The sequence below is a fragment of the Crocodylus siamensis genome, chromosome 3, assembly GCF_052110815.1.
Source record: "Crocodylus siamensis isolate JL-2025a chromosome 3, ASM5211081v1, whole genome shotgun sequence".
NCBI lineage: Eukaryota > Metazoa > Chordata > Crocodylia > Crocodylidae > Crocodylus > Crocodylus siamensis.
In genome coordinates this window covers 241392462-241417930 of record NC_143397.1, presented here as the reverse complement: position 1 = coordinate 241417930, position 25469 = coordinate 241392462, and the positions used below count along the sequence as shown (strand labels likewise).

The window sequence follows — 25469 nt, the reverse complement described above, 5'->3', positions numbered from 1 at the left end:
GTGAAGTAGCGCCACCTGATATCTAGCCTGACTCTACCCTCTGCCATCTTGTGACCGTTATTTCTAGTCACTCCTGGTAGTGCTCGGGGGAACAGGGACTCCCCCAATGCCTGCTGGTCCCCCCCGACTAGTTTGTAACAGGCCACTAGATCCCCCCCTCAGCCTTCTCTTGTGGAGGCTGAACAGGTTCAGGTCTCATAGCCTCTCCTCTTAGGGCCTGCCCTGCTGCCTCCTGATCATGCGAGTGGCCCTCCTCTGGACCCTCTCTGTGTTGTCCTCATCCCTCCTGAAGTGTGGCACCCAGAGCTGGACGCAGTACTCCAGCTGTGGCCTGACAAGTGTCACACGGAGGAGGAGGATCACCTCCCTGGACCTGCTCGAGTTGCATCTGTGGATGCATGACAAGGTGCGGGTGGTCTTCCTGACTGCCTCCCCACACTGCTGGCCCATGTTCATCTTGGCATCAGTGATGACTCCCAAATCGTTTTCTGCCTCTGCACTGACGAGAAGGGAGTTCCCCAGCATGTGTAGGTATGGTCCTGGTTCTTCCTCCCCAGGTGCAGCACCTTGCACTTGTCAGTGTCGAAACCCATCCTGTTCTCATCCGCCCACCCCTGTAACCTGTCTAGGTCTGATTTGTGGCCTATTCCTCCCATCTAGTGTGCCCACATCCCCCCCCATATCATAGAAGTCAGGTGGGAAGAGACCTTGTAAATCTTCAAGTATGACCCTCTGCCTGGGCAGGAGAAAAACTGGGCTCAAATGACTCCAGCCAGGTAGGCATCAAGCCTCTTCTTGAAGACCCCTGGGGTAGGAGCCAGCACCACTTCCCTTGGAAGTTGGTTCCAGATCCTAGCCGCCCTAACTGTGAAGTAGTTCTTACAGATGTCTAATCTAAACCTACTCTCCAACAACTTGTGGCTGTTATTCCTTGTTATGCCAGGGAGCGCTAGGGGAAACAAGCTGGGGCTCTCCCAAGCCCTTCTGGTCCCCCCTAGTGAGTTTATAGATGGTCACCAGGTCCCCCCTCAGCCTTCTCTTGTGAAGGCTGAACAGGTTCAGGTCCCGCAGCCTCATTGTAGGGCCTGCCCTGTTGTCCCCGGATCATGCGGGTGGCCCTCCTCTGGACCCTCTCCATGTTGTCCACATCCCTCCTGAAGTGCGGCGCCCAGAACTGGACGCAGTACTCCAGCTGTGGCCTGACCAGTGCTGCGTAGAGGAGGAGGATCACCTCCTTGGCCCTACTTGAGATGCACCTGTGGATGCATGACAAGGTCCAGTTAGCCCTGCCAACCGTGACCTTGCGTTGTCAGCCCGTGTTCATCTTGGAGTCAGTAATGACTCCAAGATCCCTTTCTGCCTCCGTGCTCTCAAGAAGGGAATTTCCCATCTTATAAGTGTGCTGCTGGTTACTACTGCCCAAGTGCAGCACCCTGCGCTTGTCAGTATTGAAATGCATCCTGTTTATGTCAGCCCACCCCTGTAACCTATCCAGGTCTTGCTGCAGTCTTTCCCTCCCTTCTAGCGTGCTCTCCTTACCCCACCCCAAATTTTGGTATCATCAGCAAATTTAAACAAGTTGCTTTTCACCCCATCATCCAAATCGCTGATAAAAAGATTGAACAGCGGAGGCCCAAGGACCGAGCCCTGGGGGACTCCACTACCCACTTCTCCCCAGGTTGAATATGACTCGTCCACCACTACCCTCTGAGTACGACCCTTCAGCCAGTCTGCAATCCATCTGACTGTGTAGGCATCAATGCCACAGTCGCCTAGTTTTTTAATGAGGATGGGGTGGGAGACGGTGTCAAAGGCCTTGCTGAAGTCTAGAAAGACTACGTCCACAGCGACACCTGCATGCATTGCCTTTGTGACCTGATCATAAAAGGCAATCAGATTGGTCTGACATGACTGCCCCTAATGAAACCATGCTGGTTGCCCTTGAGCATCATCCCTGAAGCTGGCACATCTTAATGTCATCAGCAAATTTGAACACGGTGCTTTTTACCCTCTCCTACTTCATCTCTCCTACTTCACTTTGGATGCCTACAGATTGTTAGAGGCTTTGCTGTAACTCATGGCGCTTTACACAAAGCACCATGAATTAAAGCTCTCCTCCTTCCCTGCCTCTCAACCCAACAGACCTTCACCTGTTGGATTGGGGAAGGGAGCAGGGAGGAGGGGATGGCTAGAGCCTGCCTGCACTGGTCCTGGCCAGCAGGCAGGGAGGCTGGCAAACAATCCCTTACCGCAGCCATTGGCCTGTCTGCATTAGAGGGAGCAGCACGGAGCGGCCAACTGCTTTGCCTGACTAGAGCTGGGGGGATGTTTGGAACGAAACCCTGTCAGCTTGGCACCCCGCCATATCCCACCCAGGGTAGCTGGAGTGTTCCCCGAGGGGTGATTGGACTGTGTTTGACCCCACCCCCTTCCAGCTCTTGCCAGGCCAAGCCCAGCTGGTTGCTTTATGCTGCTCCTTCCCCTGCTGACAGTGTTGGGGAGGGGCTGGGGAGAAGAGCAGTTTGGCAGCCCAATGTAAAAAATTAGCTCTGGAGGGAATACATGTTCTCTAAGGTGCTCTGCTTTAGAGCACCTTCATCTAATACCTCATTTGACCAGGGTTAATTTTTCAAGGTTGGCCATTGAACCAATGTTCTCTATAGCTGTGCACGTGTGTTACGTCACCGGTAGAGAATGCTTTCAGGGGCCCGATTTTACATGAAAAACGTAACTTGTGTAAGCACCGTTAATGTCCTGGATTCAAGCAAAAGTATCTCTTCCTTCCTTCTGTTTCCTGTGATGTTCCTAGCATGTTTGTGCTCTAGCAATAAATAACAAGATTATCTTCTACCAGCTCCACCTAGAACAGGGGTAACTTTGGGCAGAGGGCCATTTGCTGAGTTATGGCAAGCTGTCGAGGAACACATAACAGGCAGCCCAGGGCAGATGAATATTAATTTTCTAAATTTTTTAGGGGCCCCACAGGCTGGATAGACTGGCCTGGTGGGCTGCATCTGGTCTCTGGGCTGCATTTTGCCCATTCCTGACCTAAAATGTTTTTTAATGACCTTAATGCTTTAGTGATGGGAGGACGAGGTAATGTTGACATCTGGATTTGATTACACTTTAAGATATGGTTTGCTATCAAAATATTTGCAACATTTCTGCCACATGAACTGGAAAGTGGCCATCTGGTTTTAGATAAAAGTATAAGGGCAGCTTTAGATGTAGGGATTTCTAGGATAAGCTGCTGTCCATCCCACAGACATGACTACTTCACCTCCATCTGTTGAAATCCAGAAAGCTCTGAATGCATTTGGGCTCATCTCTTCTCTTATGAATTGCTTAGGCTATACCTTTATCTGATTCCTTGTGACAGCACTGAAACTCAATTTTTGACTCTCTAGGTCTGTAATTAGAAAGTATACTTTAGGTGTGTTTTGTTTTGTTTTTTAATTGCAATCAGAATGTTTTGAGGGGTGTGTGTGTGTTTTAATAGGGATAAAATGAAAGGAAAATATAAGTGCTAGAACTCTAAATAAGTAAAATCAGTGATTTTTGGATTCCTTTTTCTCCAAGTTAGCCAAATGATATTTGGCAAAATGACAGGTCTTTTATGGAAATGAAGGGATTGAAAATTTCTTGATGAATCTTGAGTAGGTTCACCACGGTCTTTTCTTGTGGTTTCTTTATGAAAACTTGAGGACGTAGTTTTCAACCTGGGGTCCACAGACTATGTCTGTAGGGTCCACGAAAGATGGCTGATCAATCAAAAGTAAGCAAATGCTCACACTTACTATTCAAGGGGGTCCACACCTCCATTTGAAATTTTTCAGGGGTTCACAAATGAAAAAACTTGAAAGCAACTGAAGTAAGGCCATAAGCAGACACTCTCAGGCTTTTTATTGATATAAATGTATGCAGTTGATTACAGAGGACCAAATTACACGTCCCAGCTTTCAAATTGTTCTCCACTTTCTTTTGAACTCGTGGCCAGTCAGCCTTGGTATATGCAGAACACCTCTGGTTACCCTTCTGCTTATCTGTTATAGGATTGAGGCCTTGGGGACAAATCCTTTGCTCTTAGAAATGGTCAGAGATGGTCTAACTTCAGTAGAGTTGTGATTAGTACCAGCTGAGGATCTGTGCTTGTGTATATGTAATTGTCCTGTCTCCCTTGGTTATAACCATTTTGGGGACAGTAAAGCATTTACCATTGTAAGAGACTTTGTAGCTAATAATCAAATCTTGCTTTTTTAAAATATTAAATTGTTAGCTATTTTGACTATAACCTGGAAAACAAAAAAATTAATTTCCATGTTTCCTGCTATGCTGAACAGATCTCATTGTGATCTGGAACTTGAGTCCCCAAGCCTTCTCTTCCAGATTCTTTGTGCAGCATTGTTTTTGTGCAAGGCTTGGAGGGACTGCATGGCAAAGTGGTGAAGTCCAAAGGGCCTCATCAGAGACTTGCTCTCTCCTACTTGGGTGTATATGTTGTGTAGGTGTGTTGTTGGTGGGGGGAGAGAGCGGGGAAGAATGCCACTCACTGCATCCCTACCCTGTATAAACAAAACTTTCAAGGGTTTAAAAGTGTATTTATGGAAAATGGGATTTTTTTGGATCTAAATGAGTAGACCTTATACGAGGGGCTGTGAGCTTCATGGAGTCCCTAATTCCCAGTGTGCCCACACTTAACAGGGGCAGGGCTTAATCACGCCTCAGTCGCTCCACAGCAACTGGTCCCATTACCCTGCATTAATTAAAACTAAGCCAAGGCAATTCAGTTTTGCTTCATTCAGGGTATGGACAGGTGTCCAGTTAGCACTAAGAATTTCCAGTACCATGAAAAATGTGGCAAGCAGTGTGCTATACAGGTGTTGCAGCCTGTTGGCTGGAGAGCTGCACAGGTGGGTGAGGAGCAGTGTTTGGGAGTGAGATGGGTAGGTGAGGGTGGGGTTGTGGGGGCTAGGGAGGGGTGTTGACAGCACAGGACTGGGGCCCAGGGCAGAGCCACAATCCAATCCACTGCCTGTGGGTCCCATGGGCAGAACTGTTAGGGAGCAGATTGCAGCTCAGCCCTGGTCTCAGCCTCACGTTGTCACTGCCCCAAGGTCCCAGCCCTGGACACAGGTCCTTGCTCAGTGTGCCCTGCCTCTGCAGCTCCCAGCCAGTCTTCATGGAGACCTCGGGATTGTGGGGTGATGACGGTGTCAGGCAGGGCAGAGCTGCAATGTGCCCCTGCACATCCCTGCCTGCAGAACTCGGACTTTGTCCCACACCGCCATGATCCCGGGTTCCCCAATTAAACTGCCTGGGAGCTGCATGGACAGGCGAGGAGCTGCATCTAGGGCCAGGATTGTGGGGCAGGGACAACACGGGGCTGGGACCAGGGCAGAGCTGTGATCTGCTCCTTGCACGTTCCTGCTGCAGAACTGGTGTGGAGGCAGCAGATCGCAGCTTGGCCTCATGTTTTCACCTCCCCAAGATCCCAGGGTCTCCCTGGCCCCACCTGCCCAGCCTCGACCTCATGCCAGTCAAACGTTCTGCTCCAGGTGGTGGATGCAAGGTGGATAGGTTGGGGTGCCTGGGCAGAGGGGCTGGATCCAGCAGCAGCAGGGGCTGGAAGGAGCTGCTACTGCCAGGGCTACTGGAAAAGAGTCAGGCCACTGCACCACCCCAGCCATGCTGCATGTGCCATGCCCTGGGCGAGTGGGTCCAAGGGACCCTCCATGGGCCAGATCTGGCCTGTGGGGCCATATTTTCCCTATCTCTGCCTTAGATTCAGTCTCTGCACTGCCTTTTGTAGTAACACAGCAGTTTTTCAGTAAACTAATAAAATCAGTTTAGTAGCTTCCAGTGCTTCCCCCACCCCCTTCTCATTTTTGCTTGGGTAAGGTACAAAGTTAAGCATATTTTTGTTAGCTGATTTTTGGATGATGTTTTCATTTTGAATAATTGGCACAGCTGTAAAAAATGTAAAGTATGGCTGTTGCTGTGTACACGTTATACTGAAGAGAGAAGAATAAATTAGATTCTTGTATGCTCCAGTTTGATAGGAGTTGGGGATAGATACCTAAGTGAACAGATGAGCATTTAAGTACCCTTCAGTCAGTTTTGTGTGACCATCATGAAGAGCTGGCATTAAACTCTAGCTGGCGTTGCATACTCTAGAATGTGCATGCTAGGATATTTTCTGTTAAACTACCTTTGGAGTGATTTAACTGCAACTCCACCCTGAGCATGGGATTGCAGATGGGGCTCATGGTTACCAGGGACTGGAGCATGTGATGCTAAAGTAGGAGTAATAACTCTTGGGAATTGGAACACTTTAAGGAAAAATCTTGATATAGACAAAGCCATGGTCTCTCTGAATGTTGCATTACTCACGACCCTGCCATGTACGTTCCACTGTATACAAGATAAGAGGAAGATATCTGGCAAATCATTGGCAAGAAACCTTGTTTGGATTTATCGGTTCTAGTTTTCAGAGGGATTTACTGTATTTTCGTGCATACAACACACGTTACAATATTATATACACCTTGGTTTTTAAAAGGCAGAAGGATGATGGAAAATATCTTTCCTTGTAGCAAGGAGCTGAGTAGCAGCTAAGGAGCAGGGTTGGGTCACTGTTCTGCCTATGGATTGCTGCATGTTTGACTTTTTCATCCAGGAAGCAGCAGAACCTGCTTTTACTGTATTCTTGCATATAATCCACACTCCAGTTTCCAATAGCTGGTCTTTAAGAAAACGGTGTATGTTTCATGTTAGAAAATGACTCTTCTGGAGGATTTTTAAGGATAGTAGAAAACTTAGGGCAAAAGTTCTCATGGTAAGGACCTTGTTGTGTGTCTCAGCTGATTGGAGGACTAGTTTAATAAAGCTGCAAGAGAGCCTTCTACAGTGCCCTTAGTACGTGAGCACAATTTACAAAGCCCTGAGCTACTGTTCCCTGTGTGTCTACTGTTTTAAATGGAGGGTCAGGGAGAGTGGAAGATGGAAAGACATCTACCTTGTTCCAGTGTGTCAAGTAAATGAGTTTGACATTTCAGTATATATATTGTGTAACTTCCACAGGGACAAGCTCCCACATTCTTCCTAGGAAGAGCGAGTTGAACAGAGTTCATCTTTTATAAATTGCAAAATGAACTTTAAATCCTTTAAAAATAAAATGACTAGGCATGTAACTGGGAGCTTGTTTTGTTGATGAATTGCTGTAACTCGATACTAGAAATTTGCCTTGATAAACTGCACGGAAATAATCAACATAGCCTGCTCTGCACTGACTCGGTGCTGATATTGATGTGTTAACACTAGGAATGCTGCAACACCAGTTTGACTTCAATTTTCCTTTTTGTGTCAATTTTGTATCCTGCAATTTCTCATCATGCGCACCTTCCCGACAGCTGAGGCTCTGGGTAAGTCTGTGCTGTGCTGTACCCCTGGTGGCTGGTTTATTGTAGTCCTTGCTGTAGCCTCTGGTTGTCTGGTCTCTGCTAGTGGCCTAGACTTTAATTCCTAATCAAAGTAATGCCTGTTCTCAGTGATCTCAAAACCCAACAACCAATCTAAGATCTTCTTTTCTTTGCATTTCACTGGAGCATTGGAAAAGAAGGAAGCAGATCTATAATGTGAGACAGAAACTGCAGGTTTATTTTAGAAAGGGATTAACAAGCACTAGTAAAATCAGGCCATGGCTGTGAGAAAAGTTGCTCTGAAGAAACGGTATATCATCAGACTCGTGTTCAAATTGAATTTATTCCATATTGAAAGTAAAGTCTAGAGCTTGAAGTCCTTTAATGTTGTTTATGTACACCTGTGATCCAAGTCTCCCCCTCCCCCCACTACTTTTTCTAATAATTTTTTGAAACTCGCATGCACCTTTTATGATTAACAGCAAATTATGTGTAAATAGTATACTGGAAAAGGGTGGAAATTAGATTCTTAATTCTTTTTCCCTTTGTTGCTTGATTTGAGTGTTGAATCGGAGGCAATTTCAATCGCCAAATTGGAAATTGAAAAGAGTTGCCTTGAGTCCTTTTGTGTTCAGCTAATGTCTTAAGCTTCAGTCTGTTTTTCCTTGTTGAAATTGTGCTTTATTCTTGGGCTTATTGAAATCTGCAAGTTTTTCAATGACTTTGAGCTGTCCTTGTAAGAGCAAATAGCAATTTTACAGTATTCGGGGCCAATCCAACTCCTTTTGAAGCTACTGGAAAGATTCCCATTGATTTTAGTGGGAGTTGGATGTGAAAATTGCTTTTGAAGTTAGCAAGAGCAGCAGCAAAAATGTCTTTCTCCATGGTGAGCAAGTGGAAAGCAGTGTTTCTGATGGAAGGGCTTCTCCACTTAGATTCTCCATCTCAGTGGCACATGCCTCTGCACAGACATATGGCAGAAAGGTGCATTCTGGCCTAATTCATATTTTTTTTCAAAGCAACAGGGTTCTGGATGTTTTTAGAAATGGGGCTGGGGATTGGTTCAGCTATTGGGCTTCTCAGGATTTTGTTCTGTAAGGGACTGCAGGCATTCCTTAGAGAATTTGGAGATGGATTTTGCAGTCTAACTTAACCTACTGGTTTTTATTCCTCAATTCCAAAAATAGTTGGTATAATACATTGACCATAATGCTGTAATGGGCTTATATAGTCTAACAAAGAACAAATACGTACTAGGTTTCCACCTGTCCAAAACATTGTGTTCTCAGACTGTGTTTTTATTTCCAGACTAGAGCAAGGGTGCTCAACCCTCTGGCCTGTGGGCCAGACCCACTGCACTGTCACCTGATCTGAAGGGCTCCCCACATGTTTGTGGGAAGCCCCTGGGATGTGGCCCTGCACTCTAGGTCAGGCATGCAGTGTGCTGTGGGGGCCCCCAAGCTGTGGGACCAGGTGGAGGCAGTGCAGGGTGCCTGGATCCTGATCTTGCCACGTGGGGTCCCATCTGGCCCACAGATGGGCTCAACACCCCTCATCTGGCACACAGGGCCAGAAGTTTGAACACCACTGGAATAGACTGTGATGGTTGTTGACTCTTGTGTAGTACTTGTACCAGCTAGTGTACTAGAACGTTAAGTTGACACACCGTTTCAGAAGAGACGGTTAGGGGAAAGTGCGGGTGATGTAGGGAGGGAGACGCTTAGCCACTGAACAAGCGTTTTCTGAGCAGTCTAAGGTCTGTTTTTGTGTAATGAATTGAGTTAAAATACAATTTTAAAATTCTAGGTGGGCACCTGAAAGAGATGGGGAGAGCAGGCTATACACATGTAATGAAAAGCATAATTGAAGAGAAAGATCTATATAAACTTACTGCATTATACATATTTCATTATCAAGCTGGTTAGTACTAGCCATAAACTTACTGTTCAGACTTAAATACCGATTGCATTTTGAAATAATTGTATAGTTGAAAGCTGTTCTTATTTACAGTGCATCATAAATGGCCTGCATGAAAGTCATTTGGAAACTAGGTCATCTCTAACATCTCCCTTTCATGAAACTTTCAGTGTAAAAGATAGAGGCAGACAAAACTCTTGGTTTAGAGGTGATCTTTTTTTTATTAGACCAACTAAACAGTAGCAAAAAAAAATTCTTTCTTTGCAAGCTTTCGGGTCCAAACACCCTGCGTCAAGCTGAGGAGGATTCAAGATCATAAGTTCTCCCAGGTAGAAAAGAAACTTTACCTTGCACAGGGGAGGTAAAGGATGGTGAGGTTTCCTTGGGCTTCAAAGTCCATTTGTGAAAAAGTTGCTCTATGAATGTGCAGATTAGGCAGGGACAAAGCTCATGGCTTCATTCATAAACTTCATTGCTAAACAGGAAATGAGCAAAATTCACCTCCCTGCCAGATATCTGACACCTTCAGGGAAGAAACCTGCTGGAGCTTTGTCCCTGTGTAATCTCCCTATTCACAGAGCAACTTCCTATCTCTGCTTTTTAGACAAACACAGCTACAAGCTTTATCCCTGAAACATTGTAAAAGAGAGGCATTTGACTTGGGTCCATCAGCACATAGTTGTAGTTCACATGGACCGCTGTAAAATTTAATGGTTTCATGCATGTTGATCATTGCAAGCTCTTCCAGGACTGAGGTAGCATATAAAGACTGTCCTATGGGTAGCAGTGGATTTATGTTAATATTGATGGGAGGCAGCTGAGTAGCTGTGATGAGCTCTATGAACCATGTGTTAAAAGTGTACCTGTCTATGTCAGTGAGCAAGTCCCACCACTGCCAGAAACCTGTCTTTTTCCTATCAGCAGGGAGGAGTCGGGACAGGGTTTCTCATCCCCTGTCTATGTTCCAGTTACAACAGCAGCAAAGATCAGTTTTGAGACGTGAATGAGAGTTTCTCCTTTTTAAGTAGGTGCCCTTGTGTTCTTCCGTAGGTCCTCACCTAATGTACTTCATTTTCATCAGTGACTGGGACCATTCCATACTGGAGACCCGCCAGAGAGCTGTTCCTCTGTCAGGCTGTTGAGTCCAATCCCCAGCTGATGCAGGAACATCCCATACGGTGCAAGCTTCCTGGTTTTTTCCTAATAGGTCCATTTACCCACAGTGATTTTTGCTGCCTCCTTCTGTCTTGGTTTAGGAAAACACTTTCTATGTTCCTAGGCAAATTATTCGTTGTTTCCCCATTTTCTGGGATGCTTATTATGCTGTACAAAGATGCAAGGAAAAGGGCAGGTACAAATTAATGGGAGGGTATAAATTACAATATAAAGGAAAAATGGTCTCATAAGGTGCCTTTAGACGTGCGGGGACACTGCTCTGATGCGCTGTAATTACAGCACCTTCGAGCAGACTCGATTTAATCCAAGTCTTCATGACTAATCATGGCTGCTAGAGCATACATATTGGCATGCTCCAGCAGTCTCTGCATCTCGTGTATTCACTGTCTCCACACTTAAAAGCACCCCCACTGCTATTTTTAACTAAAGCTTGTCAATGAGTTTTAGTTAAAGTGCCCCCACTGCCATTTTGAAGCACAGGATGTTGACTACATGAGATGCTGCAGGTGCTTTAATTAGAGTGGCTCTCAGAGTCACTCTAATTAAAGTGCTGCCCCCCACCCCCACCCCCAGAGCATGTGTAAAGATGCCCTTAAGGTCTTATATTTGTGTAAAACAAACAAACAAAAAAACATCTTTACCAATATTTTCACTCCAGTGTAATTTCACTGAATTTCTTCTCCCCGCAGTATGAGAATTTTTACGATGTGGAAGTATATCCAGATGTTTCACCTAAGATTTCTGTGCTGGAAAGAATCATTTGTTCATATTCCTTACTGATGCTTCCCTTAAGGTCACAAGCAAAAAATAGTTCTGTTGATTTGTCAGGAAGGCAATAAACAATTTGAAACTTCCCTAATGACTCGGAAGGGAAAAGCCTCAATTTGATTCATAGTGGTTGAAAATTAGATGCGACATGTGCCCAGTTCCTGACTTTTTTTTTTTTGTTTGAGTTGACATTTGACAACTCCTTCATGTAAGTAATAATAGTGAATTCAGGTTAGTCAAGGCAATAGGTGGGGAGTAAGCGGTGATCTGCCGTTTAATAGTGTGACTTCGGAGTTGTTCTGATCTGATACTTTAATGCATCAGGAGTACAATGTAAGTGCAGCACTGTTTGTTCCTTAGGCTAGGGACAGACATTCAAGAAGCCTGAGCCTGAATTGATTGAATTTTTCAGGTTAGTATAACCTGGCTAGGCTGAATTAGTTTGTAACCACACAGATACCTCCTTTGGACTGAAGAAATGCAGGCATATGCTTGCAGTGGCTCAGGCTAGAAGCTGGTGGTAATGGGGGGTACTAGAGCAGACCTCCTATTGCTTCTGTAGTGCTGAGCTGAGGGGGGAGTGGGGGTGTGGCCAGACCCTGGCAGGATGCTCTGATTGCCCCCTCCTGCTCTTGACCAGTCCAGCAGGGAGTTGATAATGGAACATTTATAAGCCCATCAGCAAAACAAGTCTCTCATTAGTTCAAGCTCTTCTTAAACAGCTTTTTCCAAGGAAGGAATGGAGGGACATTACCAGCTGACTTGTTGCTTAGCTCCAGAAAGCCCTAAGCGGACACTGTCCTGTCTGCCTTACACAGACACCTCTCAGCATAAGCTAGCATACCACATGCTGCCTATGGTCTGTGATGCGGTCGAGGGGAATGGGTAAATCCCTGCTTGAGTTGGGAGGCAGGGGGCACAGGGAATCCAGGTAGACACTGCTGTGCCTGCTGTCTCTGCCAGAGCTCCAGCCAGGGAGCAGAGGCGTAAGGTGAGCCCAGCTCTCTTGCATCCCTGGGCAGGGCTCTCTACTTCAGACATCTGGGATGCTGGGGGAGTCTGGCTTATCTTAAACCAGGAAGGAGTCTGGGACAGACATTGCATAAAACGCTTTGACCCAAATCAGTTAAGTCTGATACTACATTCAACCAGGTTTATCTCAAACTGGTTTCAGCCATTTTCAAACTGATTTATGTGTACTGAGTATCTGTTCTGTTACAGGTTTAAACCAGTTTCTGATCATTTAAATTGGTTTATATGTAATATCTGTCCCTAGCCTTATTGAAGAACCAGCTTTGAGTCCTACAGAGGACTCATTCCCTAGGAAAGGACCAAGAACATCATGCCTTGGAGTGTAGGTTGTGCATTGCCCTGAAGACTAGCTTAGTAGCTTCTGCATTGTGGCTCACTGAACAGAGGTTGGTACAGATTTCCTGTCCAAAGAATGGCTGAGAGTCCCTGTGGACTTGGTAGGTTACATAAAGGAACAAAACAAACTTTGTAAAAGCATAGGTGGTGCCCAAAAGTTGTGGGAGGCTACAGAAATGTGCTGCAGGGATTTAGGCAAAATGAAATGGCCTGATTCTGGTCTTGGTTATTTCAAGGAAATCAAAGGATCTGTCCTAGTATAAAATGGTACCCCAGGTAGTTAGCATTATTCCTTGGTCTTTCAGTTTCACCTGCTGTATCAGTAGATCCCTCTGACATTGTGAGTGTATCTTTTACATCAATAAATATTAGGGCAGTCAATTTAATTGCAGTTGATGTACATGATTAACATGGTAACTGGTTCTTGTGTTAATTTTTTTTAATGTATTAAGCACACACTTGTCTTTGGAGCCTGCTTCTGGGCTCTGCTTCAGGCTGCCCAGTGGGGCAGCAGTAGCAGTGCAGAGGACCGCAGGGCAGCCTGGGTGCAGGCTCCAGGTGAGTGGGTGGGGGGACATGCACAGACCACATGAGCAGGCACAGCCTGCACTCTGTATGTAGAGCAGTGCCATGCCAGTAAGCATGTGTGTATCTGGTGGGGGGGGCAGATCAAAGCCCCCAAGGTGAGGGAGGGAGGAAGTGGGGCAGGTGCTGGGCTGAATGCTGCCCTGGGGCCAGGTTGGGTCATGGGTTGAAGCTGTGGGAGGCTTGTCAGGTATGCGGCGGGAGGAGGTGAGGACTGCGGCTCCACTGCTGTGTGTTCCCCCAGGGGAGTTATTGGGGGGGGGGCACCCAAATTTGTATGTAGGGTGGAAACAGGCTGCCTTTGCCCCAGGAGCTGCGCGATGTCATGTGCCTCCCACCGCCCGGTTGGCAGGGGACATGGCACGGCTAGCGCGCAGCTCCTGGGGCAAAGGCGACGGGGCACAGAGCCTCAGCCTACCTCTGCCCTGTGCAAAAATCTGGGAGGTATGTGCTCCCTATGCCTCCCCCATGCATACCTTGACAAGCCTCCTGCAGCTTCGACCCATGACCCACCCCAGCCCCAGGGCCCCATTCAGCCCAGAGTCTGCCCCTGCCCCACTCCCTCCCTCACTGTGGGGGCCTCTATCTGCTACCCACCACACACCCACCCCAACTCTGCTTTACCGTGTGACCCTTGATCTGTGCCCCCACTCTTTCCCCTGCCCTTCCCCCTCCACACACTTGCCTGCTGGGTGCCGTGTCTGCATGCCTGTCTGCCCCTCACTCCCAAGCCCCCCCCCCCCCCGCAGCCCTGCTGCTGCCCTTCACTCCTGACCCACAGTACCCTGCATCCTGCCAGGGTGTGAGGGGACATCCCCTTCCCCGATTTTTCCAAACCCCACACACACCCACAGCCCCCCACACCTTCACATATTCCTCCCCTACACACACCCCGTACCCACCCCCAAACTATACCAAGTACCTGCATAAGTTTGAGGTTTTTTGCACATAACTTTGAATTTTGAGCTGTGTGATTAGTTACGCAATTAAAAAAAATTAGTCACAATTAATTGTGATTTTAATCGTGATTATTTTTTTTGTTTGTTTGTTTGACAGCCCTAATAGATATATGAATTCAGCCAGACTTACTGGGTTGGACCAGGGTTTCAGTAGTTCCCCCAAGCTGAGCTATGTTAACTTTTGCAGTTCAGTTAATAAGTGTATGTTGCATTTGGCATGCTTACACTGAGGGAAGGTACTGGAGGGTACTTCATCAGCAGCCATTTGCAAGATAAGCTTGCAGAATATAGTCCCTGACAACATCATCCTCAATGTAGTAGAAGAAATGATTCAGAGCTCTAGTGTGATGTAAAACAATGCTTTAATTATGCAGCTAATCACAAAGATGAGCAAATCTTTTTGAATAAGAATGGCTTGGAACAATAGTCGGACAGGAAGACACCATCTTGACTACCCATTCTGTTCAACATCTTCATTAATGATGTGGACATTGGAGTCGGGAGTGGACTGGCCAAGTTCGCCGATGACACCAAACTTTGGGGCAAAGCATCCACGCCAGAAGATAGGCGGGTGATCCAGGCTGACCTGGACAAGCTCAGCAAATTGGGCAGACGAGAACCTGACGGTGTTTAACACCGAAAAATGCAAGGTTCTCCACCTTGGGAGGAAAAAACCTGCAGCATCCTTATAGGCTCAGCAGTGCTACGTTGGATAGCACTACAGAAGAAAGAGACTTGGGGGTCATCATTGACCACAAGATGAACATGAGCCTCCAATGCGATGCTGCAGCTAGTAAAGCGACCAAAACTCTGGCTTGCATCCATAGATGCTTCTCGAGCAAATCCCGGGACGTCATTCTCCCCTTGTACTCGGCCTTGGTGAGGCCGCAGCTGGAGTACTGCATCCAGTTTTGGGCTCCACAATTCAAAAAGGATGTGGAGAAGCTTGAGAGAGTCCAGAGGAGAGCCACGCACATGATCAGAGGTCAGGAAAACAGATCTTACGATGACAGGCTGAGAGCCACGGGACTCTTTAGCCTGGAAAAGCGCAGGCTCAGAGGTGATCTGATGGCCACCTATAAGTTTTTTTTCAGGGGTGACCACCAGGATCTGGGGGAACATCTGTTCACCAGAGCGCCCCAAGGGATGACGAGGTCGAATGGTCACAAACTCCTGCAAGACCATTTCAGGCTGGACATAAGGAAGAATGTCTTTACTGTCCGAGCCCCCAAGGTCTGGAACAGTCTGCCAGCGGAGGTGGTTCAAGCACCTACATTGAACACCTTCAAGAGTAAATTGGATGCTTATCTTGCTGGGATCCTATGACCCCAGCTGACTTCCTGCCCTTTGGGCAGGGGGCTGGACTCGATGATCTCCCGAGGTCCCTTCCAGCCCTGATGTCTATGAAATCTCCAGAGATGGGCAGTCGTCTGAGAAGATGCTGGTTCATTAAGAAACTATTTGAAATAACAGCATAGAAGTTATTTGTGGCAAACTTCAAATTTATTTTGGGGAAAAGCTTATACTTCTGCCACCTCAGAGTGTCCTATTTAATTTTTTTTTAAATTGATATATCTGACTATAAAACAGCTTTGCTGCATGGGTTGGGTTTCTCAAATGGGAGCTTTGCTGTAGTGCTTTATTTTGTAGTGCCACATTACAGGTTCTATTACCCATACCACTACGGGGGAACATCTCTTGGACCCCCAACATCCCATCCTCTTCTTTCCCTCTCCTTTTCCAGCTTCAGCAAGCGGTCAGAGCCCTGCTAGGCACAGGGGCATCGGCACCAAATATAAACATAAAAATAAAAATATTCGCACCTTTCCTGAAAAACTCAGATATTTGTACCTGCCCATGCTGGCTGTGCCTTTTAGGCTGACAAGGGTACACTACTCCACACAAAAGGGTGACATACTTCTTAGGCAAAGGCATTCATCTGAATTTCCTTTACTGACCTTCTTCACTCAAAGCCCATGGGGTTGTTTGAATGGTTCTGTTCAGGGCTTAAGCTGCTCTTAGCTCTCAAGGGGGTACAGTTATCTGCACTTCCAAAATGTCCAAAGGGGATACTACAGTGATGCAAAGTGCTCATAAAGGCCTGTCCAAGGAGGGAATGTGCTATCTTCGTGGGAAACCCTGCACCTTTGACACTGTACTTTCATCCTGTGCTAGATAATGTACTATTGAGCTTACCCAATCTTACTTTGTCATTTGTTGTGTCCCTTAAAATTACTGTGCACAAGGACGCATCAAATTCTGCTCTGATCAAGTTTTGCCAGTAACTATCTTTATCCACATTAACAAATTTTACCTTAAACTTTTCTATGTACTGTGCTGTAAATTTTGCATTTCAGTGCACTGAATAACCCTTATCTAAAGAGGATTACAATAATGGATGTAGGCATGATTCTGCAGTTAGTTTGGAAAACAGGAAAGCGGTATTCTTTATTCTTTAACTTCCATTTGCAAATAAGATTCAGATCCTGCCAAGTTTGGTATCATGGGAGCCGATCTATATCACAAAGAGCAAGCTAGAGTTTCTTCAAATGCTCCCACTTTATAAAACTCATCCTTGAGCCAAGTATTAAAAATGTCACACGACAACGTTTGTTGAGATGGGAATCAAGAGTTGGCTAAAGAGAATAAAATGTAAACACTGCGGTTTTAGAGATGATGACAGCAGAGCTTGGACTGACAAACTGTTACTGAAAAATAAATTTGACCAGGTTTCACCTTTCCTGCATGTAAGCCAAATAGCACATAAATTACACAATAGTAAAACCTAAAATAGAAGTGCAGGATTGTCTAGGTATTAGATGCAAGATATTTTAAGCACTAGAGCTAAAAACAAATAGAGGGTAGTTTTTTCCATTTTAAGACGTATACATACTTCTCAAATGACTCTTAATGATCACAAACTGTTTCAGCATCTACTGTTTCAACATTTACTGTCACTTATTGATTTTTACATGTGCTTTTGAAGGACATCTCACCTGTACGTAATATCAGATTCAGTTAGCATTGTTCTACTATACACTCATGCAATCCACTATGGAGTGTATTAACTTCCATACCAAAATGCCACTTGCTTTGTCTTGCAATTAGTCCCAGCTGGTTTAGAAAAACATGGAAAGTAGTGATGGCAGCATCACTCAACTAAAACTACCAGAAGGAGCCTCAATATAAGTAAGCATAAACATTAAAACCACCCACTGGGATTCAGTTGTGATGGGAATGGAAATGTATAAGATATACTCCTTTCTAGAAATAACATCACATTTTAAGAATTAAAGTATCATTTTTGCAACACTCTCTCAATATTGCTTTATTAACAAGGTTCACATTCAGTAAGTTCTCCTGTTAAGCAATGCTTAACCCAAGCTGCTTTCCATTACTAGGCATGAATGGTAGGGAGTGAACAGGAGCATTGCTTTGTTGGAGGCCGAGCTGTGAGCATCTACTTACGTTGGAGCAACAGACTGAGTTTGGTTGCAGCTAGCCAGATCTCTTTATGATAATGAATGCTTTTTGTTTTTCTTCTTTCTAAAATTTGTTTTCTAGACAGAATAATGCAAAAAATACTGAAATGATGTGTTCAGTTATTTAAGTTTTTGACCTGAGAATGATGAATGTTTTGCTTTAGTCTTATCATGTATTTGTGCTAATAAAATCCAGTTCAATGGTCCAACTGCCATTTCCATTTACCTAATTAATTTTTAATGCCAGGAAAAATCACTAGCAATCACTTATGGGTCTACACAGTTCTGTAGGTCATAACTGGGAGCTTGCTAAATGCAGAAATGGCAAGGGAGAGAGACACTTGTCTGTGGTTGATACACTGGCTTCCGTCTCTATTAAGGACACTGTGAGGGTTTTGGGCCACAGTCTTACGCTTCCTATCTGAAATGCAATCTGGGGCCTGCTTTTCTAACTGGATGGAAACAACTTGTGAATTTACGTGGATTTATCCTATTAAATAAGAGAGGTAAGTATGGGAAAACACTGGATTAAGAAAACAGTTTTTAATTTAGGGAATATGTTGTATTAGATTCTAAGTATGACAAACCCAATCCAGCAAGGATGCTGACTGATGACAAGGAACTCCTCCTTTTGTAAGTCAGTAGTTCAGACAAAACCTACCTGCAGTTCTTTTCTATGTACAGGAAGAGGAGACATCCAGCCCCAGTTGGACAGTGCATTACAAGATGTCAATGATAAGTACCTACTTCTGGAAGAAACAGAGAAACAGGCTGTTAGGAAGGCCCTCATTGAAGAGCGTGGCCGATTCTGTACTTTCGTCTCGATGCTACGGCCTGTGATAGTAAGTCCTTTGTTTCAAGTTTCTAAAATTCACAAGTCTAATGGATGCACGTAACTTTGCAGACTAGTTAATAATAAGACTTAATTCAAAACTTCTGTTACTAATGTGCATACCCCTCCCACATTAATATATTCCTCCCACACTCCTAGTAGAGTGCTAAGACCAAGGTATTCTTCAAGACGGCCTTGTGCATATAAATGACGGTATCTTGACAGATATCAGCTTTCTCTGTACAATTTTCTGGCAGCTTCCACCTCCCACATGATGTCTTCAGTCAATTCAAAAGGATTAAATATATGTTCATAAACACAGATTGCCTAAAGCAGGGATGGGATCTTTGAGGGCATCCTATAACCCTTGTGTATTTTTGCACTGTGTTCTGTGCTCTTGTAATACAGTCCTGATGCTTCCTTGCATCAGTCCCTGCATAGAAACATGATTAAAGGTAGGAAGCAAGAAGGCTGAGTAGTAGGAGGTGAATAGCAGACACTCAAGTTTTATATAAAATTACCATGGTATCTGATGGGATTACTATGGGAACTTGTATCACTGAAACTGTCTGGTTAAATCAGCCACCAACATAGTTTCACACTAGTGTGATTCATGGATATATTTAATGCCTGGCATCAGTGGAAGTCGAACTTTTTGGCAGGTGCGCCACAGACTAGCCTCCACCATCTCAGAGAGCAATACCAGTCCCCTTCGGCTGCCTGATCTGCTGCTCTGCTTTCTGCTTCCTGCCCCGTATGCAGCTATGGTCTGTCCCCTCCCCAATCTGCTGCTTACCCCACACCGAGGCTACCGATGACATTTGTGGCACATGTGCCACAGATTAAGCACCCCTGTCTTACATTTAGGCACAGACAGAAGTGCGGCTCCTGGATCTAACTCATAGTGTTTCATAGAAATCACCATGGCTTAGATTGATCCTCCCAATCTGACACGTTGGCTGTTGGATCATCATAGGGAGAGAATGCATCTTCCCCACCAGCTCCGTTGCTGTCTCTGGATGGGAGGTGGAAGAAGGTAGGGGAGGGATGTTTCATAGTTTCTAGGGTTGGAAGGGACCTGAGCAGATCATCTAGTCCGACCCCCTGCCATGGTAGGAAAGAATACTGGGGTCAAACGACCCCAGCAAGATGTTCATCCAACCTCCTCTTAAACACCCCCAGGGTAGGAGCCAGCACCACTTCTCTTGGAAGTTGGTTCCAGACCCTAGCCGCCCTGACCGTGAAGTGGCGCCTCCTGATATCTAACCTAAACCTGCCCTCTGCCAGCTTGTGACCGTTATTCCTGGTCACTCCTGGCGGTGCTCGGGGGAACAGTGACTCCCCCAATGCCTGCTGATTTTCCCCCCCCCGACTAGTTTATAACAGGCCACTAGATCCCCCCTCAGCCTTCTCTTTTGGAGGCTGAACAGGTTCAGGTCCCGTAGCCTCTCCTCATAGGGCCTGCCCTGTTGTCCCCTGATCATGCGAGTGGCCCTCCTCTAGACCCTCTCCATGCTGTCCACATCCCTCTTGAAGTGTGGCGCCCAGAACTGGATGCAGTACTCCAGCTGCGGCCTGACCAGAGCTGCATAGAGGGGGAGGATCACCTCCCTCGACCTGCTCGAGATGCATCTGTGGATGCATGCCAAGGTGCGGCTGGCCTTCCTGACTGCCTCCCCACACTGCCGGCCCATGTTCATCTTGGAGTCAATGATGACCCCCAGATCCTTTTCTGCCTCCGTGCCGGTATGGTGCCGGTTGTTCCTCCCGAGGTGCATCACCTTGCACTTGTCTGTGTTGAAGCCCATCCTATTCTCATCCGCCCACCCTTGTAACCTGCCTAGGTCTGATTGTAGTCTGTTGCATCCTTCCAGCATGCCTACGTCCCCTCACATCTTAGTGTCATCAGCAAATTTGAACAGGGTGCTTTTTTACCCCCTCGTCCAAATCACTGGTGAAGATGTTGAACAGTGCAGGACCGAGCCCTGCGGGACCCCACTGCCCATGTCCTTCCAAGTTGAGAAGGATCCATCCACCACCACCCTCTAAGAGCGGCCCTCCAGCCAGTTGGCGACCCATGTGACTGTGTGGGTGTCTACACCACAGCCCCCCAGTTTCTTAATGAGAACGGGGTGAGAGACGGTGTCAAAAGCCTTCCGGAAGCCCAGGAAGATTGTATCCACTGCTACCCCTGCATCTAATGATCTGGTGATCTGATTGTAAAAGACCACCAGGTTGGTCTGACAGGACCTGCCACTGATGAACCCATGTTGGTTGCCCCTAAGCATGCAGTCCCCTGCTGGCCCCTCCTGGATGTGTGCCAGCATAATTTTCTCAAACAGCTTGTCTAGGATTGAGGTGAGACTAACCGGCCTATAGTTTCCCGGGTCCTCCTTCCTGCCTTTTTTGAAGATGGGGACCACGTTGGCCCTCTTCCAGTCCTCCGGTACCTCACCAGAGCACCACGAGTGCTCGTAAAGCTGTGCCAGGGGACTTGCAATGACCTCGGCCAGTTCCTTTAGAACTCTAGGGTGGAGATCATCTGGACCGGCTGACTTGAATACATCCAACCCCTCCAGAAGCTCCCTAATTAAATCCTCGCTAACCCGTGGTCCAGGTGTGCCTCCCCCTTCTCAGTTGCTCAGCTTCACTGGAGTGGAGGCCACCTGAGGTGAGGGGCTCCAGTCTACTGCCCCATCCCACTCTACCCTCCCCCCCCTTACAGTGGGCCTGAAAATCCCAGAAGGCACCTCTTCCTCCTGCCTTCTTCCCCCCTCCCATCCAGAGACCGCAGCTCCAGCTGGGTTAGTGTTGCAGGAAAACAGACAAATTAATGACATTGCTCTGCTTAGGAGCAGCTTCATTTGAACCCTCATACAATGAGGGTTAATATATCATGAGATTAGAGGGCTCTGCAGCCATGCTAGTCTGTTTGGATATGGCTTTAGAGTGATTTCAAGGGGCCAGTCGCATGACAAATGTTTGTCTGTGCCTTTTGTGCAGTACCTGTTGTCCAGATGGAGTGCTCAGAAACCCAGCAAAATGTATAGAGTTCTAAGCCACCACTTGGATTTAAGGATTGGATCCTAAAGGCGAGATACTGAGTGCCCTAGGGTTGTTGGATCCCCATTACAAATGCAGTATTGGGCTGACTTGGTTTTCAGAGGTTTAAAAAAAAAAAAGTAGTTTGGGATTCTGTATCTCAAGGGTGAGAGAGAATCAAGGAAAAGTTTTGCTGCTCGTGTACGCTGCCAAGTGAAAATGGCCCTAAGCTACTGTTTAAACACAGTAGATAGGCCTTTCCTGACATTTTCCACAAGAAGTAATTCTCATGGGCAAAGACAGGATGTGTCATTGTTGCATCTGCAACCACAAGAGGACGGAGTTTTATACGTTCTTGTCTCTCTAACTTATAAACGCAAGAGTGTGAACATCCCTACTGTGTATTATTTCTTCAGGAAGAAGAAATTTCTATGCTAGGAGAAATAACCCACTTACAGACCATTTCAGATGACCTGAAAAGCCTCACCATGGATCCTCACAAACTGCCATCTTCGAGTGAACAGGTTCGTTCTCCTTCCTTAGAAAAGGTTCTGTTGTTACTTCATAGAAATGCTGTTGCACACAAGTGTTCATGCACACATTTTGTGAGTGCCTAGCTGCAGCAGGACATGGCATTACCAAATATCAAAGTTGGGTACTCGACTCCCATTTAAATGATGTGGTGCTTGACACCCTTAAGCATCTTCAGAATATCGCAGGCTGAGGCAGCAATATCACTGCTCTGGATAGGTGTTTCCATGAATTTACTCAGTTTCCCTGTCCTCCTTCTCCTGACCTGCCTTAACTATAAGGTCATTTTACTCTAGAGCAGTGGGTTGTGACTCAAATAAGGGTCGTGGGGGCAATGCCAGTGGTGCTGCACAGAAAAGATGAGCCGTGCCGCAGGCCAGAAGCTCCCCCGCCCCTGAGCTGCCACCACACTCTGCTCCCAGCAGCGGGGCACAGGGGGCTGGAAAAAGGTTGAGAACTACTGCTCTAGAGTGCAGGCCCCGATCCACTAAGCATTTTAGTTTAGTCTAATTGAGCCCGGTTCTCAATGAGACTCTTTACAGTAAGACCCTTTTGCACTGATCCAGCAATGTAAGCAAGCCTGATTTGCAAATGCATATTAAATCCATTGACACTAATGGGACTGTCCTCACTCACTCACAATGGCCTAAAAGTTGTTTTTTTTTGTTTGTTTGTTTGTTTTTTTTTTTTTTTTTTTTTACTTATAGTGTAAGTAACGCTTTGGCTTTTGCCGCTAGTGTCTGGGTGAGAACCCGGTGATGGAACTAAAGAAGCTGTTGTTCCGTTTTGAATTAAAGACTAAAATGGAGAGCATGAATTAGTGATCACAGATTATCAAGTGAGGAAAAACATACATTATAATAATACTGAAAATTCCTCTTACAATGAACAGTGGGTTTGCAAGCAACAGATGTTGCCTTAATAAAGAAATAGGTTGAGTTTGTTTGGTTGTAATCCTTTGTATTATCACTTCTGTTTAATCAGGTAATTCTAGATTTGAAAGGTTCAGATTACAGCTGGTCATATCAGACGCCTCCATCTTCTCCCAGTACTACCATGTCTAGAAAGTCCAGTGTTTGCAGGTAGGTGGATGAATATCATTTTAACTTGTTTTGTAAGGGGAAGTTCAGGCTAGTTGGCAACTTCAGGTTCATACTTGCTTGTTTTAAAAAAAAATCTGATCATATTGGGCCCTCCCAGTCATAGATTTATGCATGTGACTTGCAAGCATTTAAAAATGAGACATACGTCAAACAACTTTGAACTCAAAACCAGTAAGACGGTTGGGAGGTATCTTTTGATTCAGCTCAGTTGAATCCATTACAGAGCAAAAAGCAAAAGTACTAAGTGATCTAAGCTCTGCAGCTGCTTGCTTGTGACTATCCTTTCTGAGCAAATGTACTATATACTACAACTTAGTGAAGAAATGATCTTGTACCATTTTCAAGTTCTTAGTTGGTTAACTTGTTTGAAAGAAGAAATATTCTTGATGATTCTTTCTTTAGTGTATTAGATGGAAATGCTATACTGTAAAATGCAAGAATTCCCTGATTGTTTAATGCTGTAAAGACTGTCCCAAAGTGTGTTTTTGAAAAGTTAGACCCTGTCTCTGCCCTCTGTTTAAAAAACAAAACAAAACGATAATACCCCACAACCTGTTCTCTGTCAAACAGTTTATCATCGTGTTGCCCCTTACCTTGGCATCTAAATTCACTCTTTCCTTTTCTAGAAAAGGAAGATATTACCGGTATATTGTGCACCCTCCTCTAATGCCTCATTAGCCTCTCTAGTATTATTGCCATTTTTGTTTGCCTTATACCTCTAATGTATGGTAGGCGCCTGCGCATGACCTTAAGTAAGCTTGTAGCATGGCTGAACTCAAACTTGCACTTTGATTTTGTATGTAAGCTGTTTTTGCATGGAGATAGTTTTCCACCTCTTAAATATATTTACAGCAATAAGCACAGGCTTAAAGATGCAGTATCCTAAAACTACAAAGAAAATGGCTGAAAATGCATAGAACCTAGGTTCTAATCAACCTTGTATTTTCTTAAGTGATCTGATTGTAAAGCAGCAGAATTTTTTTTATATGGATCAAGTAACATATTCTTTTTGCTTCCTTGCTCCCCACTCCCTCAGCACCTCCCCTACTATTACCAAAAACCTGATGAGGTTTGGTCTTTTGAGAGACGAGGCTATAGCCTGGCTATGATCAGGACTGCTTTGCAAGCTTAGACCCAGAAGTCAAGGACAGTTACAATTGACTAACTGATTACTCCTTTTATAAACCAAGTCAAGGTACTATCACATTTCCCGAGGATTCTCCTTCCCTCTTAGTTAGTAAGGCACTGCTAGCACCCAAGTCAATAATACAGCACATGCTTTTTACATGTAGGTATTAAATAGATTCATACACTGGAATCAGCATACAGGAGATGCCCTAGTTCCTTTCTTAGGCTTCCTTTTTATTATTAGGTGACCTGCACTCAGATGGGGCAAACTATTACTTTTTATTATTTTATTTAAGGGTAAAAGCAGACATTGCTTGACATTTGCATTTGTGCTTCTGTAAACGTTTTTATGGTGGCATACATGCTGGGCAAATAAATGTCACTACCTTTTGTCATGTTAACACCTGGAGCACCAGCCTGGCTTTCTTCACTTAGAGATGCTCCCTGGGGGCACGGCTCTGCAAGTAGGGAAAGCCTGCGCAGGTCGTGCTGTGGAAGCACAGAACCTGGGTATCCCAGGTGCCCCGGGCCTCCACCATGGCACCCATGCTGACTGTCTGTGTGAAGCATGATCAGTGCAGGTCCTGATGTGGAGGCACAGGTTTTGGAGGCCTAGGGCTCTTGGCAATTTCCTGGTCCTGTGCTGGGACCCGTGCTTCACGTGGTGGCACAGGTCTGCACGGGTACCAGCATGCAGGCAGATTGCCTGACTTGTGTGCCATTGTATACCAGGACCCATGCTGACTTATGCCTCTGTCTGAAACATGCTTCCTGGCAAGGAGGTACAAGGCAGCATGGGAGGTGGGAGATTCTCAGTGGCCCATGCCTGGGACCTGTGCTGACCCATACCTCTGGGTTGGTGCAGGACTTGGCACTGGCTCATGCTTTATGTGGAGGCATGTTTTCAGCACAAGACCTGATGTGGGGCAACAAGGGTCCTGGAGCATCCTTGGGCAAGGGGAACCCATCTCCCTTTTTTCCACATCAGGCCGGAGGCCTGATGCAAGGCAAAGGTGATGTGTGTATCATCACCTAGTAAAGCAGATGAGCTCTGGTAGGACATGTCCCACCACAGTTGATCTGCTTGGGTTTGGTGGTGTCTGTTTCTGCCCTTGAAGTCACAAGGTATAAAGGAAAAACTCTCTAAAGGTGCTCGAGCA

General features: G+C 45.8%; 1 protein-coding gene across 15 annotated transcripts in view; it reads left to right on the top strand.

Annotated features, from left to right (window-relative positions):
• MTSS1 (MTSS I-BAR domain containing 1) overlaps positions 1–25469 on the top strand; it is a 169767-nt gene that overhangs the window by 125196 nt on the left and 19102 nt on the right. For 8 of the 15 annotated variants that reach the window (XM_090040630.1, XM_090040627.1, XM_090040624.1 and 5 more), the window contains exons 7-10: positions 18358–18515; positions 21964–22071; positions 23063–23160; positions 23808–23825. In XM_090040630.1, coding sequence (XP_089896756.1) covers positions 18358–18515; positions 21964–22071; positions 23063–23160; positions 23808–23825 — 382 coding nt within the window. The remainder of the gene's footprint in view (positions 1–18357; positions 18516–21963; positions 22072–23062; positions 23161–23807; positions 23826–25469) is intronic. The other 7 variants (XM_090040631.1, XM_090040625.1, XM_090040621.1 and 4 more) reach the window with 1 other exon arrangement.